At 39.8% G+C, this 22,560-nt stretch overlaps 1 protein-coding gene across 9 annotated transcripts in view; it reads right to left on the bottom strand.

Moving 5' to 3' along the window:
- Window positions 1–22,560, bottom strand: part of stxbp5l (syntaxin binding protein 5L) — a 125,324-nt gene that overhangs the window by 88,025 nt on the left and 14,739 nt on the right. For all 9 annotated transcript variants that reach the window (XM_063888139.1, XM_063888142.1, XM_063888140.1 and 6 more), the window contains exon 2: window positions 17,907–18,004. In XM_063888139.1, coding sequence (XP_063744209.1) covers window positions 17,907–18,004 — 98 coding nt within the window. The remainder of the gene's footprint in view (window positions 1–17,906; window positions 18,005–22,560) is intronic.

Here is a 22,560-nt window from a genome sequence, read left to right as displayed (position 1 = left end):
CATAATGTAAAAATAGTGCAAGGATAGAGGGAAATGTGAATTCTCCTTACAGGGCTACTCTGATATTAATTGCTACATGGGTGTGCATGTTTGTGCCGGGGAGAAGCAGGGCTGAGCTGTTTGTCAAGTTCTACAATCACAAGCTCAGAAGAATTTTCCGCTCCAATGAATAAAGTGCTGCTGTTACATGCCCCCATAGGTGAAGGTGTAATGGGTGAATCTAGGGACAGGCAGCCAATCACAGTCCAACTAGAAAAAATAAATACGGTTGATGACTAGCGCCTGGCCCCTTTTGATGCCTGCCTGAGTATTAATGTTTTACGAGCAATTCATCTTGGATTGTTACTTCTGTGCTGTATCTCAATTTGCATAATGCTGTGCTTATAATTGCCAGTTTGATGGCATAATTGTGTTTCAATGCAAACAGAATGCAGGGCACATTGAGTACCAGGATAGTGCACTTTATGAAGTTGTGAGTGGCATGCTTGACTCTTCTCACTGAACTGCTATCTTTGCTCTGTGTAAACATGGCACGACCAGCTGCAATTGCAATTGCTCAGGTGAACAAAGCACTACCAAATAAAGGTCTAGATGTGATACACCTACCTGTACACTAGGGTTGATAAGAAGCCACAGGTCATTGCAATAGGTTAATTGAGCATTCTGTAATGATTTTTTACAACATTTGTTTGCAAGCTAGCAAGTTCCTAGCAGCCTTTGTCACTTTCAGTGAGGGCTCAGCAGCTGTGTGTGATTTGAACCAATACTACAATGCACAACATGGCAGTGTAGAATACAATGGAATCCTAATTGTGACACAGCCTAGTATATGGGTTTTTAACTTTTAGTATTTTGATTTGATTTTAGTTGGTTCTGGATAGTTTCTTTTTCTTTTTTTTTTGCATGTGCTCTTCCTCATGTAACGTTAAAATGTCTATATCTAGAAATAAAATATTGACTAACTGAGAGGAAGGTGGGGTCCCAACAGCAGTTAATACAAGGCCAAGCCTGCCAGGGTACATGCACCACCATTTAAGATTCACACTGATAATCACAGATTCAAGGAACACACACATGCAGAGCTCAGGCACAGCAGAGAGCTGCTCAGTCGCCCTCTCTGAGTAAGGTGCAACAACAGGAGATATCGATTCAGCTGCCTGCAGGCTTTTTATAGAAGCTAGCACCATCATTACGACCTGTAGCCCAGCCTGCCTCTTTCCCTGCCCTACTGCCTCACAGTCTAGCAGAGATGTTGTATGGAGAAAGACACAGCAGTGACAGAAGGAGAAAGAGGGGGCAAGATAGTGGAGGCTATCATAAACATAGTTAAATGCAGGCGAATGGGAAAAATGCAAGAAATGGTTCGAGGGAATGGGGAAGGAGTGAGAAAGGGTTGAGGCTGTGAAAAACAAAATGGAGGGTGGAAGACAGTTGATAGAAAAAGGGAAGAGAAGGAGATAAACTGTGAATGAAAACTAAAATGTTGTAGAATAAAAAAGATGAGGGAAAAATGAGAAGAGGGGATGTTAAGTAGAGCAGAACAAGATAAAATGTGGTACTTATTACTGCTCGTATATACAGGGCAAACACGTGTGTGATGTACTGAGGGATTATTCAGAGCTTTAAAGAGGTCTTAAATCCTAATGTTAGAAAACATTTCCTTAATCACTTTTCTGCCGCAGTGTTTGAAAAAGGAGAAATTCAACGCAAGCCTTTAAATCGCTCAAATTATTCAAATCACAGCTTAGGGTTCTATGGGTTGCTGCTACTTACATTCATTAAATGTAAATATATGAATATAAACCTAAATGTATGGGGATGGAGATTAGTTGATGCACATGTGTGGGGGAGTTACATATGTGCATAAGATTTCGGGAGCAATGCTTCCATGCTTTGTATTTCATATGTTGTCCGAGCATGGTGACATACATGTGTTCATTTGTTTGAATGAACATATGTCGGAAATTCTCATGAATGGCTGTTTAACAAGAACTCGTCTTATCGGAATTAGTGAAACAACTCGTTTGCTGCATCGCATATGTCCAATTTGTCTCCTTCAAACGTGTTATGTTATATGAAATCAGAATTCCTCAATAAGTTTCAAGGCTGTAAACTTTATTGCTACTTAGAAATATATCAATATGCTAATCCCCTCAGCTACCATGTACATATAAAGGTATAGTAGAAAGATGGATTAGATGAGATACATTTTGGTTTTTTTCTAACCCTGACCTTTGACTTTGATACATGCACATGAATTGTATAAGTACTGCGCATATACATGTGGCAAAGTCTTCTGTGGTATTTTAATAGTTTTGACAGGCAAACATGTTATATGAATGAAAGCATGTCCTTGAAATGACAAAACCAAGTTTACAGCCATGCTAGCAGCTCTGTGATGCTGTAGCAATAGGCAGAGCAGGGCCTTCAGATAAAAGGTAATATCGGTGTGGCAACATGACCACATCGACAATGCTCCATACTGCTATTCACAAGCCTGCTGCAAGTTTACAATGTGTACCATGTTACTGATGGCATGCCATTTAGCTAATTAGCATTAAAAACAATGAGAGTAAACCCAAAGCTTATGGGAATGTCTTGATTTTGCATGTTTGGGGTCATAAACTAAAGTATTGACGGCGTTATGTCTGTACCATATTGACTGCTTTGCCTTTTGGAAAACCGAAAGATAGTTCAATGTAAGAACACATTAGGTTAAGCTATAGTGTTAAACTGCATTTCTAATGTTATTGACCCTGACCAGCAAAGTGTATATCATGATATTTCAATGTAGGTTAGATAACTTTCCTACAAATGCACTGTCCAGGGATCAACCAAGTCATTAGGATCTATTGTCCGAAATCCATTAATGTCTGCAATCCACATCCACTACTAATCTGTTACTTGGGGAAGCTACAGTGGTATACTGTGCCATGGTTTCCTGGAATTGAGAAACTCAACTTGTGTCTTTAAATTGTCCATAAATGTGTCATTAAATTGTAAAGACTGCAACCCTAATCAGACGCATCTATGATGTCTGTAGTTATGAAAATGGTCTCCAAGATATATGGACCCTGACCGGTAAAGCGTAAATCTAACTGTATACTTAAATGTTTTTTACCCTAGTTTGACAAAATTAAAGTTTGGTTAACCTCAATTGCCTCTGATTGCACTATTGTATTCATCCATTCCTTCCGAATGGCCTGTCCTCAGAAGACGCTCCTGTGATTGGCTCGCTGATGAGCCGAGCCTATGTCAGTGCATATTGATGATCACTTTAGGTGTCAGAACTCCTGTCTTGCCTCAGTGCTGAGTGTGTCCCAGAATAAGAAGTGTCTCAGCACTTGTCAGCATCGCTAACTGTGGCGCTGCTCCAGGGCCAAACAGCAGAGAGGAAAGCTGTCGGTGGTGCTCAAGCTGTTAGTAATGCTTGTCGACTGGTGGGAAAGCTCAGCCAATGATGGCTCGTCCCAGCAATCATGTATGTAAATTGTCTTTGTTTCACTGAATTGTGTGCACACCTGTCTAGTGCTGTTTGTGTTCAGCTTAATCATACCTTGAGCATTGTCTATGAGCATAAAATTTTTTTAATTTAGTTTCTTTATTCCTGTTTTTCCTGAGCAGGAAATTCAGCCACTGTGTATTAGGTTTAATTAACAGCCACTGTAGAGTTTGTTGTTGTCGTGTGTACCTCATGAAGGTTTATTAATAACCCTCTGAGTCAACATGAAGTCTGTACCATGACATCTGCTCTCGTCTCTCAGTTTAGTAGCCTCTCTACTCCCTTTGTATGGCCCTCAGCTAAATCATGCCAGGAGAAAGAATCATATGCTGCATACCTACATAAGCCACACAACTCTGCCAGTGTAAGGCAAATGGATCGACTGTAATAGGGCAATCATGTAGCTGCGGGAAGGGGGCTATGTTTGAACACCTTGAGCCACGATGATTGGCCTATCATCTGAGAAAATGACCCAAAATGCATTTCTGTGGGTTGACATTAAGTGTTGTTTAGTCAGCGTTAAGTGATTTTAAGACTCCGATGTAAGACAGGAAGTGGAAGGAAATCAAGCAGAAGTCCATAATTGTTTTTTGTATAGTATAGTGTACACTATAGTGTATAGTAGTGTATTTAAGTTTGAATGACGCTTGAATCAAACTTACTACAGTTAATAATAGAAAAACCATGATCGTGATCACTCACACAGAAATCCTCCATGCCTGGTCACATACTCACACGGATGCACAGACAATCAACTATACATGTTTGGGTGTAAAGAAAACGTACCGAATCCTTTGTCAGTCTTACATGCACAGAGGTTTTACAAAACGTGCTACTACACTAGCGTAATCTTAGCCAGGTGTTTACTGTACACAATTCCAATGGTAATACATTACTATTTGGCTCAAAGGATGGTGATTACTTAAGGCAGTCGCCCAAACACTGCAGTCCACACACACACACACACACACACACACACACACACACACACACACACACACACACACACACACACACACACACACACACGATTAACAAGGTTATATTATATGTTGTCTGTACAGTTCTGTGCTCTTGGATCTTTGTGTGTTGTTCATCAAATAAAGCATCATGTGATATTGCCTATCCAAAATGTACACAGTCTAATAAAGCTTAAGCTAGAAAGTATGTATGTGAAAGGAATATGTTCACCAGCATATTCAACCTAATGTATCTCTGCAATAGAAAAAAAACCCTTAGTTATATTTTCTATTGAAATCATACAGTGCTGTGATTGGCTTTGTTTTTAAGCAGGCTAGAAAAGTTGACGCCCTACTTCTTACAATCTCCTCTAACTCAAACACTTTGTTCTCTGCCGGGCTCCTGCTCCCTTCCCCCCCCCCCCCCCCCCCCCATTCTCATTTCATCTATTTCTCTGTGTCTTTTAGTAGCAGCTTTCAAATGTAAACTGTATGGTTGAGAAATGGTGAGTCACAATGTGGGAAGATAAATCAGCCCAACTCTGCAACGCTGCCAAAAATCTATCAGTCCTCTTTCTCTCCTACTCTCCTTGCAGCCGTCTCTGCATTCACCCTCGTGTTCACACATGCACACCTACACGAGTCGCTTGCTTACACTTGGAGGCGTACATCCTTTTCAAAAGAGCCTACAACACGCCTTCCATCCTCTATCTCTCTTGCCTTTTCTCTGAATTGCAAGCACACTCAACTGTGCACACAAAACCTGCTTAGATTGTGTGCACGGCTGCACATAAACACACAGATGCAACACTGAGCTTGTAACATGTTACAGTCTCTGTAGCAGCAGGCGGTATTACGGAAGAGATTAGAGTGCTGTTGTATTGCCCATGACTCATTCACCCCTGAAAGTGTAAACCAGACACCAAATTAAATGGAAGGAGAAAGAAAAGGAAGGAAGGAAGGAAGGAAGGAAGGAAGGAAGGAAGGAAGGAAGGAAGGAAGGAAGGAAGGAAGAAGAAGGAAGGAAGGAAGGAAGGAAGGAAGGAAGGAAGGAAGGAAGGAAGGAAGGAAGGAAGGAAGGAAGGAAGGAAGGAAGGAAGGAAGGAAGGAACATTGGAAGAAATAAGCAAAGTAGCAGAAATGAGACTTCTGAGAATCAGCTAGATATAACATATTTTTTTTAATACATGAATTACAAATAGTGATTCAAAAATTGTCAAATCGAGCACGTAACAAAGTGAGGACTGAATTAGAAGATCATGCATGCCATGCCATATATGTCATTTGAGTTTAATTTTCAAAAGAGACGATGGAAAATATGATGTTAATGATCGACGACAACATCTTACATGCTAATTGTGATGAATATCAGCCGAGATGGTAATGACACTGAGTCAGTTTCACTAATGGCCAATTAGGATTCAGATGGCCTTGCTGATACAGACTGAAAGAGCTCAGGACATTGGTCCTTATCCCAAACAAGTGGCACTTTGCTTGGACCCATGATACCAAAAGTCATTCAAACCTGACCTTTAAAGCTTATAAACCATAATTAGACTAAAGTAAGTCTATAAAACCTAAAACTACATTAGTTAAATCACTAAGGATATGACCTAATAAGAGGTATGGATAAGTGCCAATTGACAATAATGAATTCTTCACCCAAAATTAACATGTGCGTAATGATAGAAAGTTAAAAGGGGCTCTACTATTCACATTTTCAGGTTCATATGTTTATTTTATGCCTCTACTAGGAGACTGTTACATGCTTTATTGTTCAAAAAGGTCTTAATTTTACTCATACTATCTGTACTTTTAACCTTCTGTCTGAAACCCGACGCCAGCCTGCTCTTATTAGTTGGATGGAAAGCTCTGCTGTGATTGGTCAACCACTCAGATGTCCTGTCCCTTAGCATACCACGCACAGTACAATGTGTTGGAGCATGAGCCAATGGCACAATAGCCATTATGTCACGGAAGTAAACAGAGGAGTCCAATTGAAGTGTTTCAGACAAGTTTGTAGGAACGAAACTCACTCTGGAGGGAACTTTTAGATTTTAGCCTTTACAAAGCATGTACATGCACAAAAACCTATACAACACACTACAGGAAAGGGAAAACCCCAATAAGCAGAATAGTGCCCCTTTAAAGAAGTTTCATTTCAACATAAGTTTTCATTTGTTATATGGTGCTCACAATGTCAATCACACTACTCCAATAATTAACAAAGTGGCACTTCATTTTGGAAACAGGAAGTTCATTGGCACAAGAAGCAAGGTTAATTTTTACCTCTTTTAGTGGATTGATATTTTCCATGCATGCTCATTGTGCTTTGGGCACACACAATAATCACCTCCAATCTAATCAGCCAACAACACAGCACACCCGAAATTTCCATTTAGAGGGAATTCACTTTCAAATCTGAACACAGCTCCTCTGCTATTCAATGCACATTTTGCACACATCATCCACACCTCTGTCTCACTCTCTTGCTCCTATTTGTATCCAGTTCTTTAAAGTTTATTTTCTAGATCCCCCTTTACACAGCCTGGACCTGCAGTATCCTCTTATCCGTCTCTGGGAATTTGTTTATCCGTGATCGGCCCTTTTTATCATGTCTTCTCATCTTCCAGGGGCCAGAAGAGCAGATAAAATAGGCACCTATCAGCCTGAGCGCTAGATGGAGAAGCCAAGGGAGATAGCAGCAATTGCCTTGTGTTTCGGCACTGAGGTATGACCTGAATAGGAGATGGTGTGGTATGGAGTCACAAAAACACGTAGGCTAAACTCAGAATCCAAAAAGCCTTTGTCTGTAATATACAAGATCATAAGATAAAGAAGAGGGAAAGAAAGTAACTTGTGTTGTAACAGCCCTATATATTTAAAAAAGTGGATGTGTAGGCCAGAGGAGTTTTATGACTTTACAACAGAGCAACTTTTATGCTGGTTGGCCTATCGTGTTATAGTATTAATCTGCAAATTTGCCATCACCCATAATGCAGCGTACCATTTATGATGTTGTCCACACAACAACTCAATCATATGAAAGCACTCATGACTGAGTTGGCAGAGAAACATCATAAGATGTGTTTTTTGATGTCACCTGGCAAAAACTTTGTTTACTTCTCCAAGAGAGCGTGGTATTATTTATTTATTTCTCCCACATCCTCAGCCTACTGATAACACAGGTTTGGAGGTGCAGATCAAGGCCAAATCTCTGGTACAAATGTAATGTGGGAGGCATGCTGCTCCAAATCAAGTGGTTTTCAACAGGCCTTTTGCTCTCTTTTGACCACTTTTAAGCAATCAAATCCCCGAGAAATCGGATGAAATCCCTCGAAATGACACTCTGCTCGCATAATCCATTTCACTTGGAAATACTCACATTACAGAACTAAAGATGCTTTAACTTCCATGTCATTGACACTTTAGAATACTGGGGGCATGCTGTTACTGCTACATGTAACAGATGTGTCTTCCCAAATTGTAATATTCTAGTAGTTTTAAATGCATTGTGTCCTGTGGAACTCATAGGAAAACCACCTGTTTTATTTCAGCTTCAGCGTGTAATACCTCCTCCAACAATGAGCACCTCACACCCTCGCCCACTGTATAATTCCCCTCCCCTTAACAGAGGTGATCCCAAAAAAACTGTATCTTTCTCTATCACCTGCAGTCTATTTGGCCAGAACCAACAAACAAACAAAGACTTGTGTCGGAGAAAGAAGCAACAACAAAAGTCCCTTTGTCTTCACAATCAGATGTCTAGACAAACCGCCTGGACAGATCAGTGGCTGACTGCTACAGGCCCGGGCGATGAGGTGAGGAATCGAATCAACAGGGGAGGCAGCTGGCACCAGCAAAGCCCCTTGGCTAGGGTCTGTTATTTTGCTGATAGACAGAATGAATTAAAGAGATATGATGTGCTACGCTGCTCCGTCTCACCAGGTGACTCTGTGATGACGGTCGCAGCACCTTTGCTGCTCACCAAGGACAAATCTTTTGCCGTTATCTTCATTACTGCAGTGACAAGCAACAGTGTTGTAGATTTTTGGAGTGCATGTCCTTGGAAAATAAACCAAAGGATATTCTGCTGTTTTGGCCCAGTGGTCTATATATGTTCTTTTTGTCTTCTATTATCATGAGAGTGAACAAACTAGTTGGTTCCTGTGAACTTGATGTACTTGAAGTGGGGGAAAATATCATAGGGGAATGGGTTGTTCTATTACATTGTTGTGTCATTGGACAAATTAATGAACATTTCTGCTGTCATGCAAGACCAGCTTTTGCTCTTTATACAACATCCCCATCTCCTCTCTGGTGCGTGTGCTATGTGCAAATTAATGTTTGGCTTCCCTCCGTTTTACTTGGGTCGAGTCAAACAAGCTCCCTGTGCAGTCGCCAGCAAAAGCGCTGAACACATTCTGCATCGTCTGTCGGAACCCTGCCAGCTGTGCGACAGGCTGTACCTGCATTGTATTCACCAGGTGTTTGAGCTCATATGAACAAAAAGTAAGTCATTAGTAAATATGCAGAGTGTGCAGTTGATAATTGAAGTGAAACTCTATGGTTTGTTCTTATTTGCAGCTTGAGCAAGTATGGCAGTTGTTTTCTAAATAGCTTGATAAAAATAAAAGTATAGGCAAGGAGTATTAACATAATGTATATACACACACACACACACACACACACACACACACACACACACACACACACACACACAGAGAAAGGCACACATGTTTCATAATAAAAATGTTTACATTTGTTGGAAAAATCACCAGCATTTGCACTTTTGTGTATTTGACATGGTAAAGTGAGTGAAACAGGACACAAGTTTTGTTTCATTGAGGCTACATTTAAGGAAATCTGATTTAAAAAACTGAGGCTTGAAGTTGACATTTCGTTGAAGTAAGAAGTTAAATTATACAGTATGTTGGAGAAAGATGATTTTAATACCTAGAGGATTTGTTCAGAAGCTCTACATCATTACAGTTCCTATTATGTCTTGATGTAATGGAATCAATGCAATAATGCAACACAGACATAGATCTAACAGTCCTATCTTCAATTGACTTGAAATGCACACAGTCTTCCACGTGACATCACTGCGCACTGAGATAAGAATGCAGAACAGCTCATTGTCCCTTATCTGTCACACAGACTCAAAAACGTCCTTCTATTTTTTTCACTGTCTCCCTCCTTATGCTTTCTCTGCAGCTGATGAAGTGAGCTACGCATTATGTAATGTGTTGACACGTGGCAACACAGCGGGAAAACCATGCTCAGTATGCATACACACACACACACCTCACCATCACGTGGAGTAAACATCAAGTCCCAATAGCGAAAGTCACATAATTCAAAGGGACATGTAATCTGATCTAATTAAAGACTTAAAGATCAAATGTACCATTGCATTGGCAGAGCGGCTAATTCTGTTCGCAGAATTTCTTGCGGTTTGAGATAATTACGGAATAACTGCGATCCAGTCAGTGCCTGGATTCATTTGCATTCTTTCCACTAAAATATAAATGTGGTAAAATGCGATAGTGCGAAAGAGGACAGAGAAACCAAACGGAACCTAAAATCATCCTGATTAAGATGATTAAAAGGCTAAGTAGGAGAATGAGAATAAAGTCCACATTCAAGATAGAATACAGTGTGCAACAGCTTTAAAAAAATAGCATCCTTAGGGTTTACTGGGTGGGTGTTATCTTAATGGATTAAAAGAGGTTCATCAAACAGAAACAGAATGTAGGGCATAGCAGAGCAATCTGATGACATTAGCTGTCAACCTCCGTTTATTTTTGTAAATCAGACTATGGGATGCAAAAGGCTGCATACATTGCTCCGAGGTCATGTTGACAGAAGAACTGGTGTAAGAATATAAATGCCCTCCAACAGAGATGGAAAATAAATGTGCAATGTTGTTTCTATAAATAAATAAACATTTGTCACTGTGTATAAAGAAAGTAGTTATTTTCAAGTGTGACCAGGTCATTAGATACGAGACAGTACAAGAAAAATATATCATCACACATTAAAGAGTTTTAGTCATTTCTGCATTTATCACTTTAAAATGTTCACAGTCATCAAGTGTTGTTGAAAGAAAACCGAAATGAGAAGTTTGGTGGATAAATGATTGGTAGACAAATTTGCATTTGGTACAAATATGTACAATATCTCACTCAACCCTGCAACCCTTCTCTTGATCTAGGGAACAGTGAAGAATGATGGCGACTAGAATACAGATGCTGTTATTTTGCAACACACATTTAGCCAGTGGTTCTGACGTGTATAATTGCATCTCGACAATGTGCCTGACTCCAATTAAAGTCTGCAGATGGATCACAGAGATGCAGTTAATTAGCTGAAAGGGGGAAACCTTCAAACACCATTGTGTGAACGCCACGTTATGCCGTCACAAAAATAGACTTTGACTGTCAGTTTCTGCGGTATTTTTGTTTAATTTTCCTTCACCTTGTGTTTTCTACCTGTTATTCAAGGCTCAAATACTGTATATGCATGGACACATTTACACACAAATGCATGCAGGCACACTGACTCAGAGGCCTCGTTTTTACATTTCCTTTTGCTTGCATATCAATTCCACTCTGCTGCAGGGTACGATACAGTTGATAGTATGTTAGTGAACTCGGAGGCTGAATTCCGCAGGAATCATCACAAGACTTTCACTGTTTGTTTATTTGTTGTTGTGTGGGCACATGTGAGTGTTTCGTAAGCTGAAGGACGGATGAGTAACACATTGCAGCACCACTGTTACTTTACTCAGAAACCAAATACTATTTTATTTACACTAGATGTCCTCATAAGTAAACATGAAAGTCAATGTTTTGCACAAAGGTACATACCTCTTAAGAGCAAGCAACTGGAAGTTAGGGGGTTTAAGTTTAGTTGTTGACGTTACCAATATTATCTTTTGGTACAGGCCAGTATTCCTCTAAACCATCTCCCTTGCCCTCTTTCTGATGTCTTTTCATTCATCATAAAAGCTTTTTATTGACCCTTGTGCAATAAGGTTTAGCAAACATTTGCACATTAGATAATCACGCAAAGGTCAGCCTGCACTAGCCTAAGTGACGCCTTTTTTCATCAGGAAAATGATACCTACTTGTAGAGTGGAATAAAAAGAGTGATGCTTTTCTTCATGTATGGTTGATGAGTCAGTCTATGTAATGTTAAAGGGTCTAAAAGGCAATTGATCCCTTTTTAGCTGAGCTATAAGCATGTCCTGGTATATTGTCTACACTTTGCAAAGTATCGTTTAGCAGAAGGTAGTCCGACTACCAGTGGCATTTCCAACTCTATTCTCAGTGCAGCTATTTATAGGCAGCTGACCTATCATTCCTCGACAAACCGCCAATCCCTACCAGAGTGGACGAAAAATCAAAGAGCAAATACAACCAGGGGGCTAAGGAGATCAGGGATAAAGAGGATGTAAATAATAATGAAAAGCTCTCTGTTACAGAGGGCCATATATGACTATCATTTTCAAATATTTAAACTCATGTGCAAAGTTTCATGTTTCTCATACTGTATATCGCCATTTTCATATGTATATAAATTACGTGTAATGTGAAACATTGGTACTTAAAATATTGTAATTTGCATCAGACCAAAGACTTCTTCAGCAGCAATGTAACACTTCAGGGACAAAAGGAGGAAATAAATGCAATCAAGCTGAAACTAAGCTTCATACACAGAAATAAATTATTGTCCTACCACCCACCGTGTTTTCAAAATTGCAAAAATGGAACAACATTTTGACACTTAAGTTTGAGGTTTTGGTTCACTGAAAAACACACGATGGACTATCACAGAGAGAACAGCAGCCTCTTCCGTTGGATTTTACACTGTCAGAAGCATTGCATTACAACACACACAGCAAGTGTTCAAACACAAAGTATGTGGTAAAGACTTTCTTTTCAAATTCAAAATCGAGAAGAAAAAGAAAGCGATTTGTAACACTGGGTGGTTCAGAGTGACAAATGAAAAATATTTTGGTAGCATTATCCAAAGTGGGAAAGCGAAGGTGCACAGGAGGCATTTTCTACTTTCACTGTTTGTTTTTTTTGTTGTGTTTATAGACAAATGATATAAAATTACAGCAACCAATTATGATAATTAACTGTTGCCACACCATTATATGACTCGTATGAAGGGTTCAGAGGCAGTTCTGATAGTCGTCTTTCACTGCAACTGTTCGCAGATTGTCTTATGTGGTTTGGGCTAGTTTTATCAAGTCTCTCACCAGAAAAACTCCCAAAACACCAGATACCCTCCCTCTCTTGTTTGATCCTCTTTTTGTCAAATAGAAACATATTGTAAAAGAAATTGCATTGTGTCATACATTATCGTCATCTGTCTGCATGTTATAACATGGCATATGATTTAAAATAATACACAGAAAAAAAGTTTCTAGATGCATGATATCAAATACTAAGTGAACAGGATATACAGTTTAGTATTAGAGGACGTTTACTCAGTTCAGTTGAGCAAAAGGGTAACACATAGCACATTCAGACTAACTTAATCACTGAATGGAAAATCATAGACCTCTTTTATATTTGCATCTGGATATGCATGTGATCTCACCAAACACTGAAGCTTCCACAGCCGCAGGCAAACATGCAACATCTGCTTTGAGTATTCACTTGGAAATAAAACTGGGAAACACTCGTTAAAGAGGTGTTTTGCATGCTAAAGATAGGAGACACCAAATGAAGCGATCTTTTAAAATAGTGTTAACTATGATTAGAAGGAAAAAATACTTGCTATACATCTTTCTCATTCAAAACACACTGCGAGGCTCGTATTACTTTCCCTCTAATCCAGGAGGATACTACTGGATGGAACCATTTATTCTATTATCGTGCACCCTACAAGGGTAAAGTAAGGATAGAGAGCATGTGCGGTTAAGAGCAGCTTAATATTGCTGCTTCATTCTTTTTCTAGTAGAGCAGCATTTCTGCTTGCTCACCTTTGCGCTATAGTAAAACCTGCCGTTACTCTAGTTTTCTAATAGCGGGCTGCAAATCCTATTACGTGTAATTCAATCAAGACCGAGTGAAGTCAGGACTTATGTGTTGTCGTGATTACAGTATGTGTGCTCATATCCATGGCAACGAGTCTATGAGCTCATGTTGTGAGTTTGTGGCAACAGTGGTGAAAGAAGGGATGTAAATTGAGCATGCGTTCAAATACAGCCAAAACATGGCATGGTTAGCATCTGACTGTAGCCCTGGCCTCTTTCCGACTGTAACACTGTCATCATGTATGCAGAGCTGCTCCCTCAGTCAGCAAAGCCAAAGACACAGTGTGACAACGTTGAATGCTTAATTGATGACTATCTAATGCTATTGTTTTTTCAAACTGGCACTGCAACGGCGTTCACACACACACACACACACACACACACACACACACACACACACACACACACACACACACACACACACACACACACACACACACACACACACACACACACACACACACACACACACACACACACACACACACACACCGCCTCCCATCGTCCGCTCCCGCTCCATCCGCCAAATTAGGTTTACTAATCGCTTGCTGCTGTTGGTTGAACATGCGGCTGCTGATGAGAGAGTTTCTTACTGAAAAGTAAAGACGCACAAGACTTCCTACCCAGCAACAAGCAGGAGACTGATGTCGACATTGGCTTACTTATCTCGATTACTCAGCAGATTTATGGGCGAGGCAAAAGCCTTGGCAGTGCCTTGAGCTGATAAAGGAGGACGTATAATATCAGCTTTAGTCAAGTCTATTGATATGTACGGACACTACGAATCAGTATCAAAGCTATTCCCCAAACATCATGCTTCAGTATTATATACGTACACTTAGTAGCCAGTTTTTTATACATGGTAAAATGATTACAGTCTCTTACACCAGCCCCGGGCAAAATCATGACTCAAAATAAATGTTGTTAGGCCCATATAGAAGTTAGGGACAGACTGATTTGGTTTTACAGTATTTGGTTATTGCAAAAGGTGTTTTTTTTACAATTTTTCTGTACATGAACTTCCTCGAATTCTACAAGCTACTTTTCTAAAGCTTTGGATAGGTTTTTGGGATGTCCAATTTCACATATCTACATTCAGTCTTATTTTTTGTGAGTAAAATGTATTTGAATTGAATCTGGCAATGGTTTATCGCATTGCTGATATGTTGATCAATGATAACTGTCACATGATGTTATGAACAAGCCGTTGATATCAATAAGAACCCTCTTTCTGTCCTCTTCCATTCTTTTCTCTCTACCGTCTCTAACCTCATTCTTGTTCTCTTCTCCCTTCTCCCTGACTGTTATGAGAACTGACTGTCTATCAGACTCTGGGCAATTCTATTACCTGACCCCCTCATTGAAACTATATCCACTTTCACTGTGCAGACACAAAAACCAACACCGTGAAAGACGAAGACACATGTGCACACACTGGATGTAGACACAGGTAGGCGGCACACATAAACGCACACCCAGCAGGCAGACACAGGGGTTTAGGAACAGAAAGAAACACATTAGACACACACACATACAATTGACATGCTGTTTCTCACTTGTATTTGCTCTGAATAAACCAAATCTCAGCATATTTTGGTGATCTCGTCCCAGGCAGGGGGGGGAGTGTCCCATGAGCCCACTGCAGAGAGCCTCATTGCCAACCCACTGCGCCAACCCTGATGACATCGTCACTATGCACCATTCACCGGAGCAGGACCAGGCCTACTGTGATTGGTTCATAGGTTCATCCTAAATATATGACACTTTTGAAACACTGCAGGTATTAACAACACCAAAACAAAGTGATTGTAACAGTCAGTCACTTTGCTCAGGTGGGTTCTCTGTTTCTTGTTCACAAGTATCAGCCATTGCAAATTATGATTGAAACCTTTTTTATACATTTGGTGACTTTATTGATATGTATTAGCTTTTCTAAACAAAGAGGTTTGATGATTATATTTCTTGTCCAACACAGACCATATTTTCTCTCTTTCAGCCAACAGACAGCCGATACCTGTGGCCTATTATGGGTACATTTTTATAAGACCAGTTGCTTTGAAAACAGCGGACAGCACCATTAGACGTGTGCTCAGTGCTCTAATGCTTCCTTTGTCTCATTCTCCCTTCCTATAACTCTATTTATTCCTCTACTTGCTTCAATTCTCTGAGAATTTTCTCCAACCCTGACCCAACTCCTTGGTTTTCTCATAGTAAACAATGTTAATTAATACATCCAGCCCTCTATGAGTTGGGTTTTTAAATATTCTGGTCGGCGCAATCTCAATTAAATTATAATGAGCTTATGCCTTGTACAGTCCTTTGAGTTCTAAAGTCTCACTTCAGATGAAACACATAGCCTTGGCAACGTCACATCCTGAGATTTTGGAGTGAAAACGAATGTTAATTACATCATGAAAGAGAGGTGAAAGGTAATAAAGCTGGCGTCTGTTTGGTAAGCTATAGACGTGGCTGAGAAAGGGCAGAGTAGTTGTATCTAGCTTAATTGCCTAAATAAATTGCTCCATAGTATCCAGGTTAGAAACAAGTTATTGACAAACATGTTTTTTTTATGACAAAGCAAGGACACTCCCTGGAAGCTAAGATGTATTGATCACTCTTCTGCCTGTACAGACAAACACAAACACACAGTGAGACACGCATGCCTACACACAGCATACAGGAAAAAGGCACCTCCCACAGAGAGCCCACATAACCGCAGCCCCACACCGTCGATCAAAAGTGTCAGCTGAGTGTTTACCTTTGAGCCTGCGGAGATGAATACCGATATCCTAACAGGAACAAAATATATATACTGTATATATCTGCCAAATAGTGATGAGTTGCTACAGTAGAAGCGTCTACGGTAGGGGGTCAGTCACAGCAGAGAAAGAGTGCTAGCTTCAATTTGTTTTTCTTTCACTGGCTGAAATGAAAATCTGGTGAAATATCCTTGGGTGTGAGTGGAAGACTTATAGTGTTGATGCAGAACAATAGGAAAAGGCAGGGCTTACTATTTTAACAAACATGTAGTAGAAATGGAGCATGACAAATTCCTGCGATGACTACGACTGTACACAGTTCTTATACTGCTTACATGCAGAGCTTTTGAAAAGCAACAGAGGAAAAAGAACAAACAGAAACCCTGACAGAAGATGACAGGTTGATGTCTCAAAACCCTGGAAAGATAGGGGAAGAACATAGAGAAAGGCAGTGAAGGACAGGGGAGGGATGAATTGAATAAATAAGCAGGGAATAAGAAGGTCCTCTAGGTAGGAGACGGTGGAGGGCGAGGCAGAATGAGAAACAGGAAAATTATGTGAGAGCCTGCAATTGCAAGAGTGAAAAAGGGAGATAGAGAGTCAGTGACAGGCCACATGGGAGCAGATGGAGGTGTGTGCAGCATGTCAATATAAGTACTAAGTCACTCAAGGACTTCAATCCAGCTCAAATCACAGCCTTGCTTCACAGTCAGGCATCCATACTGAGGAGCATTATTTCCTTCTGTTTCAAATATTCAAACAATGTCATAATGCCTTTATTTCTTTGTTTGTTCCTGCAGTTATATCACTCTGTCTATACATCTATTACCACGGCAGGACCAGTAGCAGTGCGGCTGCAGCAGCATCAATAATTGCTGGCTACCCCTAGAGGCACACTGGGAACTCTGGGTATTTATGAGGGTGTAATCACCTACCTGCGTTGCACTTACATGTCCTCCACCGTCCCTGTGACCTGGTGACCCGGATGGGACGGGCTGTTGGACGGACAGTTTTGAGCCTGCGACATGGCAGCCGAGCAACATAACATGACAGGGCTCAAAGAGGGATGGGAATGAGAGAATAAATGGGGGGAGGGGAGGGGAGGAAGAGGGAACGAAGGCCCCTGCCTGGAGACAGCAGTGCTACAGGTTTATGTCGAAGTAGATAAACGATTTGCTGTGAACGATGTCATTTCGTCTACTACCAGTATAGGTCATAAGTATCGGTCTTAGTTACATTTAAGGCCAGAGTGCATCTGTTATATCTAGTGCTAGGACTAAGAAAATTATATTATATATATATATATATTATATTTTGACAAATACTGCGGTAATGAAATGTCCAGGATTAAGCGTTTATGCATCTTAAATCTCATTATTATTGAAAAATACATCAAAATTATCATGTAGTGTTTTTTGTTTTTTTTATCTCTACTCAACAAATATCTCTTGTTGAGTCGAATACGATATGTAGACCGGGATATCTCCACAGCTCCACAATACTTAATTGAAACATATTTAGACTTCAACAAATATTGTGGTCATTGAATTTTAATATTGCATCATTTCATATTGTTTCATTTTCTATAACAATATGGAATAAATTGTGCAGTCCTGAGGGTTAAAGGATACATCCGCACGCCACCTGTCCTGGAGCCGATGGCCAGGATCTTCTGCACGGGGTCAAAGGCCAAAGCAGTCGGCTGGCAAGGGAAACCATGACGCACCGTCTGCAAGGAAATACAGATTTTTAGTTAAAATGGTAAAACTTTTTAGGGTCATATGAATGGTCATGAATTTTGCTCCACCTTCGACATTTTCTGTGTGGTCAATCCAGTTGAAGCTTTTTCATTTTGAAAATCTTAATGTCCACTTACAAATAACTAACAAATGTGAAATAACTAAGGATGTCAAACAACATTGCATTGAGTGAAAACGTTTAATTGTAATCAAAAATGTGTTCTTTGTCTTTTCAACTGACAACAAATATTTGTATGACGTTCTTGTTTATAAAAGAAGCCGCCAAAAAAACAAAGGCTTTTAAATGATTCAAACTAATCCTAGAACTTCTTTAGGTGTCTGATTTTGAAAGAGAGCAGACACAATCTATACACATTTTTGTAAACACACAATGCTACTATTATTTGTACTGGTTTTTACACTTATACATTTGGAGGTACAGAACATATTAAAGATGCATTTGAATCACTGAACTGAAAGGTTATTAGAGTTCAAACTTAAGAACCACAGCAAGGTCAACATTCTTCTACTGATAAAACAGGGAACTTCACACTGCAATCAGCAAAGAGACAGCAGCTTCTGTTAAGGTTGCATCTGGATTTAATTGATAGTGAATAAGACCTGACAAGGCAAAAAGACGATGTCTCACACACTGCTCCTTTGATATGCTCCGCATGCACCGCAGCTGTCTGCCATTAGTCATGTTAAATTTCCCTGCAGTGCCTCACTTGCAGATATCTGCGCTGGAGACATGTAGAGACATGGACAGCACAGGTGTTGAATAGAAGTAATACAGGAATTATATTAGTTTAAACCAGCCGGTAGCAGCATGAGAAAGTTTTCGTTGATGAATATAACAATGCTCAGGTAAGATTTAAAACATTACATGGATCATAGTTGATTAGCAACACTGTCTGACAGAGACACCCTGCCCTATAACAAAGCATTCCAACCAAAGTATTTCTTCCGTCTACTTGCAAAAAATACCACATGGACGATAATCCTGAAATCTCAATTCAAGTGAGCTTGATACTGGATACTGGGCCCATAGCGCATGCGCACATGCTTTTTTTCGGTAAACCCCGCCTCCAATCTGCTCCATCATTATAGCGTCACGCCCAAAAATTGCTAATAAAAACTCTTGATGAATCTACAGAGCGTATTTTGCAACTTTTTGGACCAAATAATTAAAACAGAGGCTATTCAAGTGTTTCAAAATATATATATATATATATATATATATATATATATATATATATATATATATATATGGTGATCTAAAGCAAACTCTTTCCCATTTTTCGGCTCAGTGAGCTACTGTGACTGACACAGAAGTTGTAGTAACACAACAATGGAGTTACTACATGAAAATATGTATCAATGCCTGGCTCACTTCCTAGGCTTTTTTCAACCCAAGCCAAATCTGAAATCTCCTTTGTGGTCAACATTAGTGGTAATGAAAGCCCCTGCAGGCAAACAAACAAAAAAATACCAATACGTTCTCAGAGATGCCAAGAACTATCCTGAGTGAACATTTGAAAAAAGATAACATTTTTAATTGATACAATTCTTAAAAGAAATTGCTCAATAATAAACCACCTGTTTGACTCAATTCATCAGTGGCTCGTTTGCTCATATTATAACATGCATTGTTGCCAGACTCCCCCCCACCCCTATCACAAACACCTTTGTTTGGCTGCGTGAATTGTTGTAGCGGGGGTTTTCTGCTCTCGTTAAAACTGCAGAGGGTGAATTAGGAAAGATGGCATGAGAGCCTGTGGATGAGTTAAATGGTTATAAAAACACAGAATGAGATCACTCGGTGGTGAGGAGACACAACGGGGAAATGAGAATCAAAAGTGAGAGAGTCTGTGCTTGTGAATGCTTTGCACATATTTCCCATTCATAAGAAGTAGTGTTTGAGTCTACATTTGCTATGTTTATTATTAACACATATTGCATATTTATGAGAGCATGACGTGTTTAATTCATGTTATATTTAGAATGCAAATACCCAATACCGTGTGTGTGCGCTACTGTAGTATACCAATTAAGAGAACCTAACCTTCAGATACACATTCATCCTTCTCTTGACTAATAACTTCACAGCATGGTTGCACTGCTACATTAAGGGCCAAGTAGTGCCTTGCATACAAATAAGGTAGTACGCAATAATATAGACAGCATTTATCTAAGGGCTTCAACCCGTAAACATAGCATCTTACGGTCCATGGAATCTGACATATTGAATGTGATTTGCAGAGCCTGGCCTTTCAATAAAAATGTGGATCAACAGCAATAACTTTCATAAGGTAACCCGCTTTTACCAACACTGAATAAATACGTGCTATTGCAGAGCATGTATGTGTATGTAAATCTCTCAAAACAATGAAGCTAATGCATCTGTAAGGCATTAGGCACTAATATATGAACCATAAGTCACAACACAACCACCACAACACACGTCTTCATGCATAATATAGAAGGAGACTAAGCTATTTTCAACGGACATTAAGAAGTAATTATCTTGCATGCATGCATTGCTGCTTTGAACAGGATGTGTGCAACTACATGCCAGAGGTGACATAAGTAGATTTACAGATATGCACCCGCCATAACCCTATTATTAAATATCCCCATTAACCTGCTTTGTTGAAGAGAACAAAGAGGAGGTTATTTGAGTCTTCAGGAAATAACATTTTATCAGTTCAACAATAAGGGTCCAACTTGACGGTCAAAAACACCTACTTGATTCTGAATCTGGTTGGAAGAAGATTTGAATAAAACAAAAATCAAAATGCATTAGCCAACTATTATGAAAAAGAAAGAAATGGGTCACTCATACACATTCATGGCCAAATTCATTCATGTGTAATGGCACACACTCACTGACCTATCCGTTTGTATCAGAACCCGGCCAGACACACGCATACACACATCCACCCTTCAGGTGTTGCCACCAGGCTCTTTCAGGTCCTCTAGCCCAAAACTGGTGCACTGTTGCTGGGATACAGGAGATCCACCCCCTACATATACATACAAGAGAGCCGAGAGGCAGATGGAACACATTTACTGTGGTGAATCTCAAAGCAGCTCATACATATTTCAAGGGCAAAGCCATAAAGCCATTTATATCCCTCTTTCAGTGTGTGTATGTTTTTAGTGTGATGTGTGAGTATGGGATGTACCAGCCTATAAATCCCAAAAGAAACTATCAGAATTAGGATGCAAACATAATAATTTCCTGAGATATCATGGATTCTACTTGAACCGCATATTTATCTTTCCATCTCTCAGTCTACAGTGACACAACTCCATGATGTCATTGTGGTTTGAACCTGATGTTATTAATCCCATATTAGCAAGAAAAGCACAAGGGATAACTAAATGTAGATTCATCCTTTCCAAGCAGTGAAGATGCACATTTGGAAAGACAGTCATATATGCCCCAACTGTTGACCTGCTGCTAAGGACCTGCGTAACATTAGCTCTGCTCTCCATCCACCTCAATGCTTCTCTACCTCTGTTGCGCAGCTCACACACACACACACACACACACACAAACACACACACACACACACACACACACACACACACACACACACACACACACACACACACACACACACACACACACACACACACACACACACTTATGCAAACAAGCCTGGTGTTTAATCAGATAACCCCACACAGACATCCCCACCCCCTCCAAAGACTAATATCACCTCATGCCACCCACCATCATCTCTCTCCACACAGCGTTCAGCTGCAGTGCTGGTCTAGACCCCTGCTTCTATAAATAGCACCACTGCCAGCACATTTTGCATTGAGCAGCTATGTCTCCAAACACAGAGAGAGACAGTGAAACATGACATTAAAATATCAAAGATATCTTCATGTGATTACAGTAATGGTCCATAGCCTTTTATTAACCTGATTATGAAGGTGAACATGCTAATGTAACACTTGTGCATGGATTTTAATCAAGATCAAGGCGTGTTTTACAGTTAAAGTTACACGGTGAAACATGACATTAAAATATCAATATTGAAGATACCACAGGGTCTGAGTTTTCCTCACAAAGCATGTAGGTAACAATTGTTGAGTCCTTCAAAATTTGCTAAGGGTAACAAAACAGTTTTGACACTGTAACTTTCCTAATGATTCCTTAGCAAAGAGTACTTGCTACTGCGCTAATGTTCAGGTTTCACATCTTCAGGCAGCACTTCCAAAAAATAAGAAGGCATTGACCGCATTGTGTCCCTTATTTGTCCAGTATATTAATATCAAGCTGCACTGATTCTGATGAGTCATGTGGACATTGAAGCTATCAAAGAGATTGCAATAAATAATTTTTAAAACTGCAGGTTTATTTTCATAAAGATATTCATATCAAGATTAATAATCGTTGCTGCATCAATGAAATGCAACAATGCCTTTCGTTGATTGGGTATGATTGGATATCTTTAATTTAGCTCCAACTTTCATATTTTGTATATTTTCCATGGAAAATTCCATTGGAAAGTTAACATTTGTTCACTTT

The sequence above is a fragment of the Eleginops maclovinus genome, chromosome 7 (genome assembly GCF_036324505.1).
Source record: "Eleginops maclovinus isolate JMC-PN-2008 ecotype Puerto Natales chromosome 7, JC_Emac_rtc_rv5, whole genome shotgun sequence".
Lineage (NCBI taxonomy): Eukaryota > Metazoa > Chordata > Actinopteri > Perciformes > Eleginopidae > Eleginops > Eleginops maclovinus.
The sequence above is the reverse complement of the archived record's forward strand: the minus strand, read 5'-3'. Positions and strand labels throughout refer to the sequence as shown.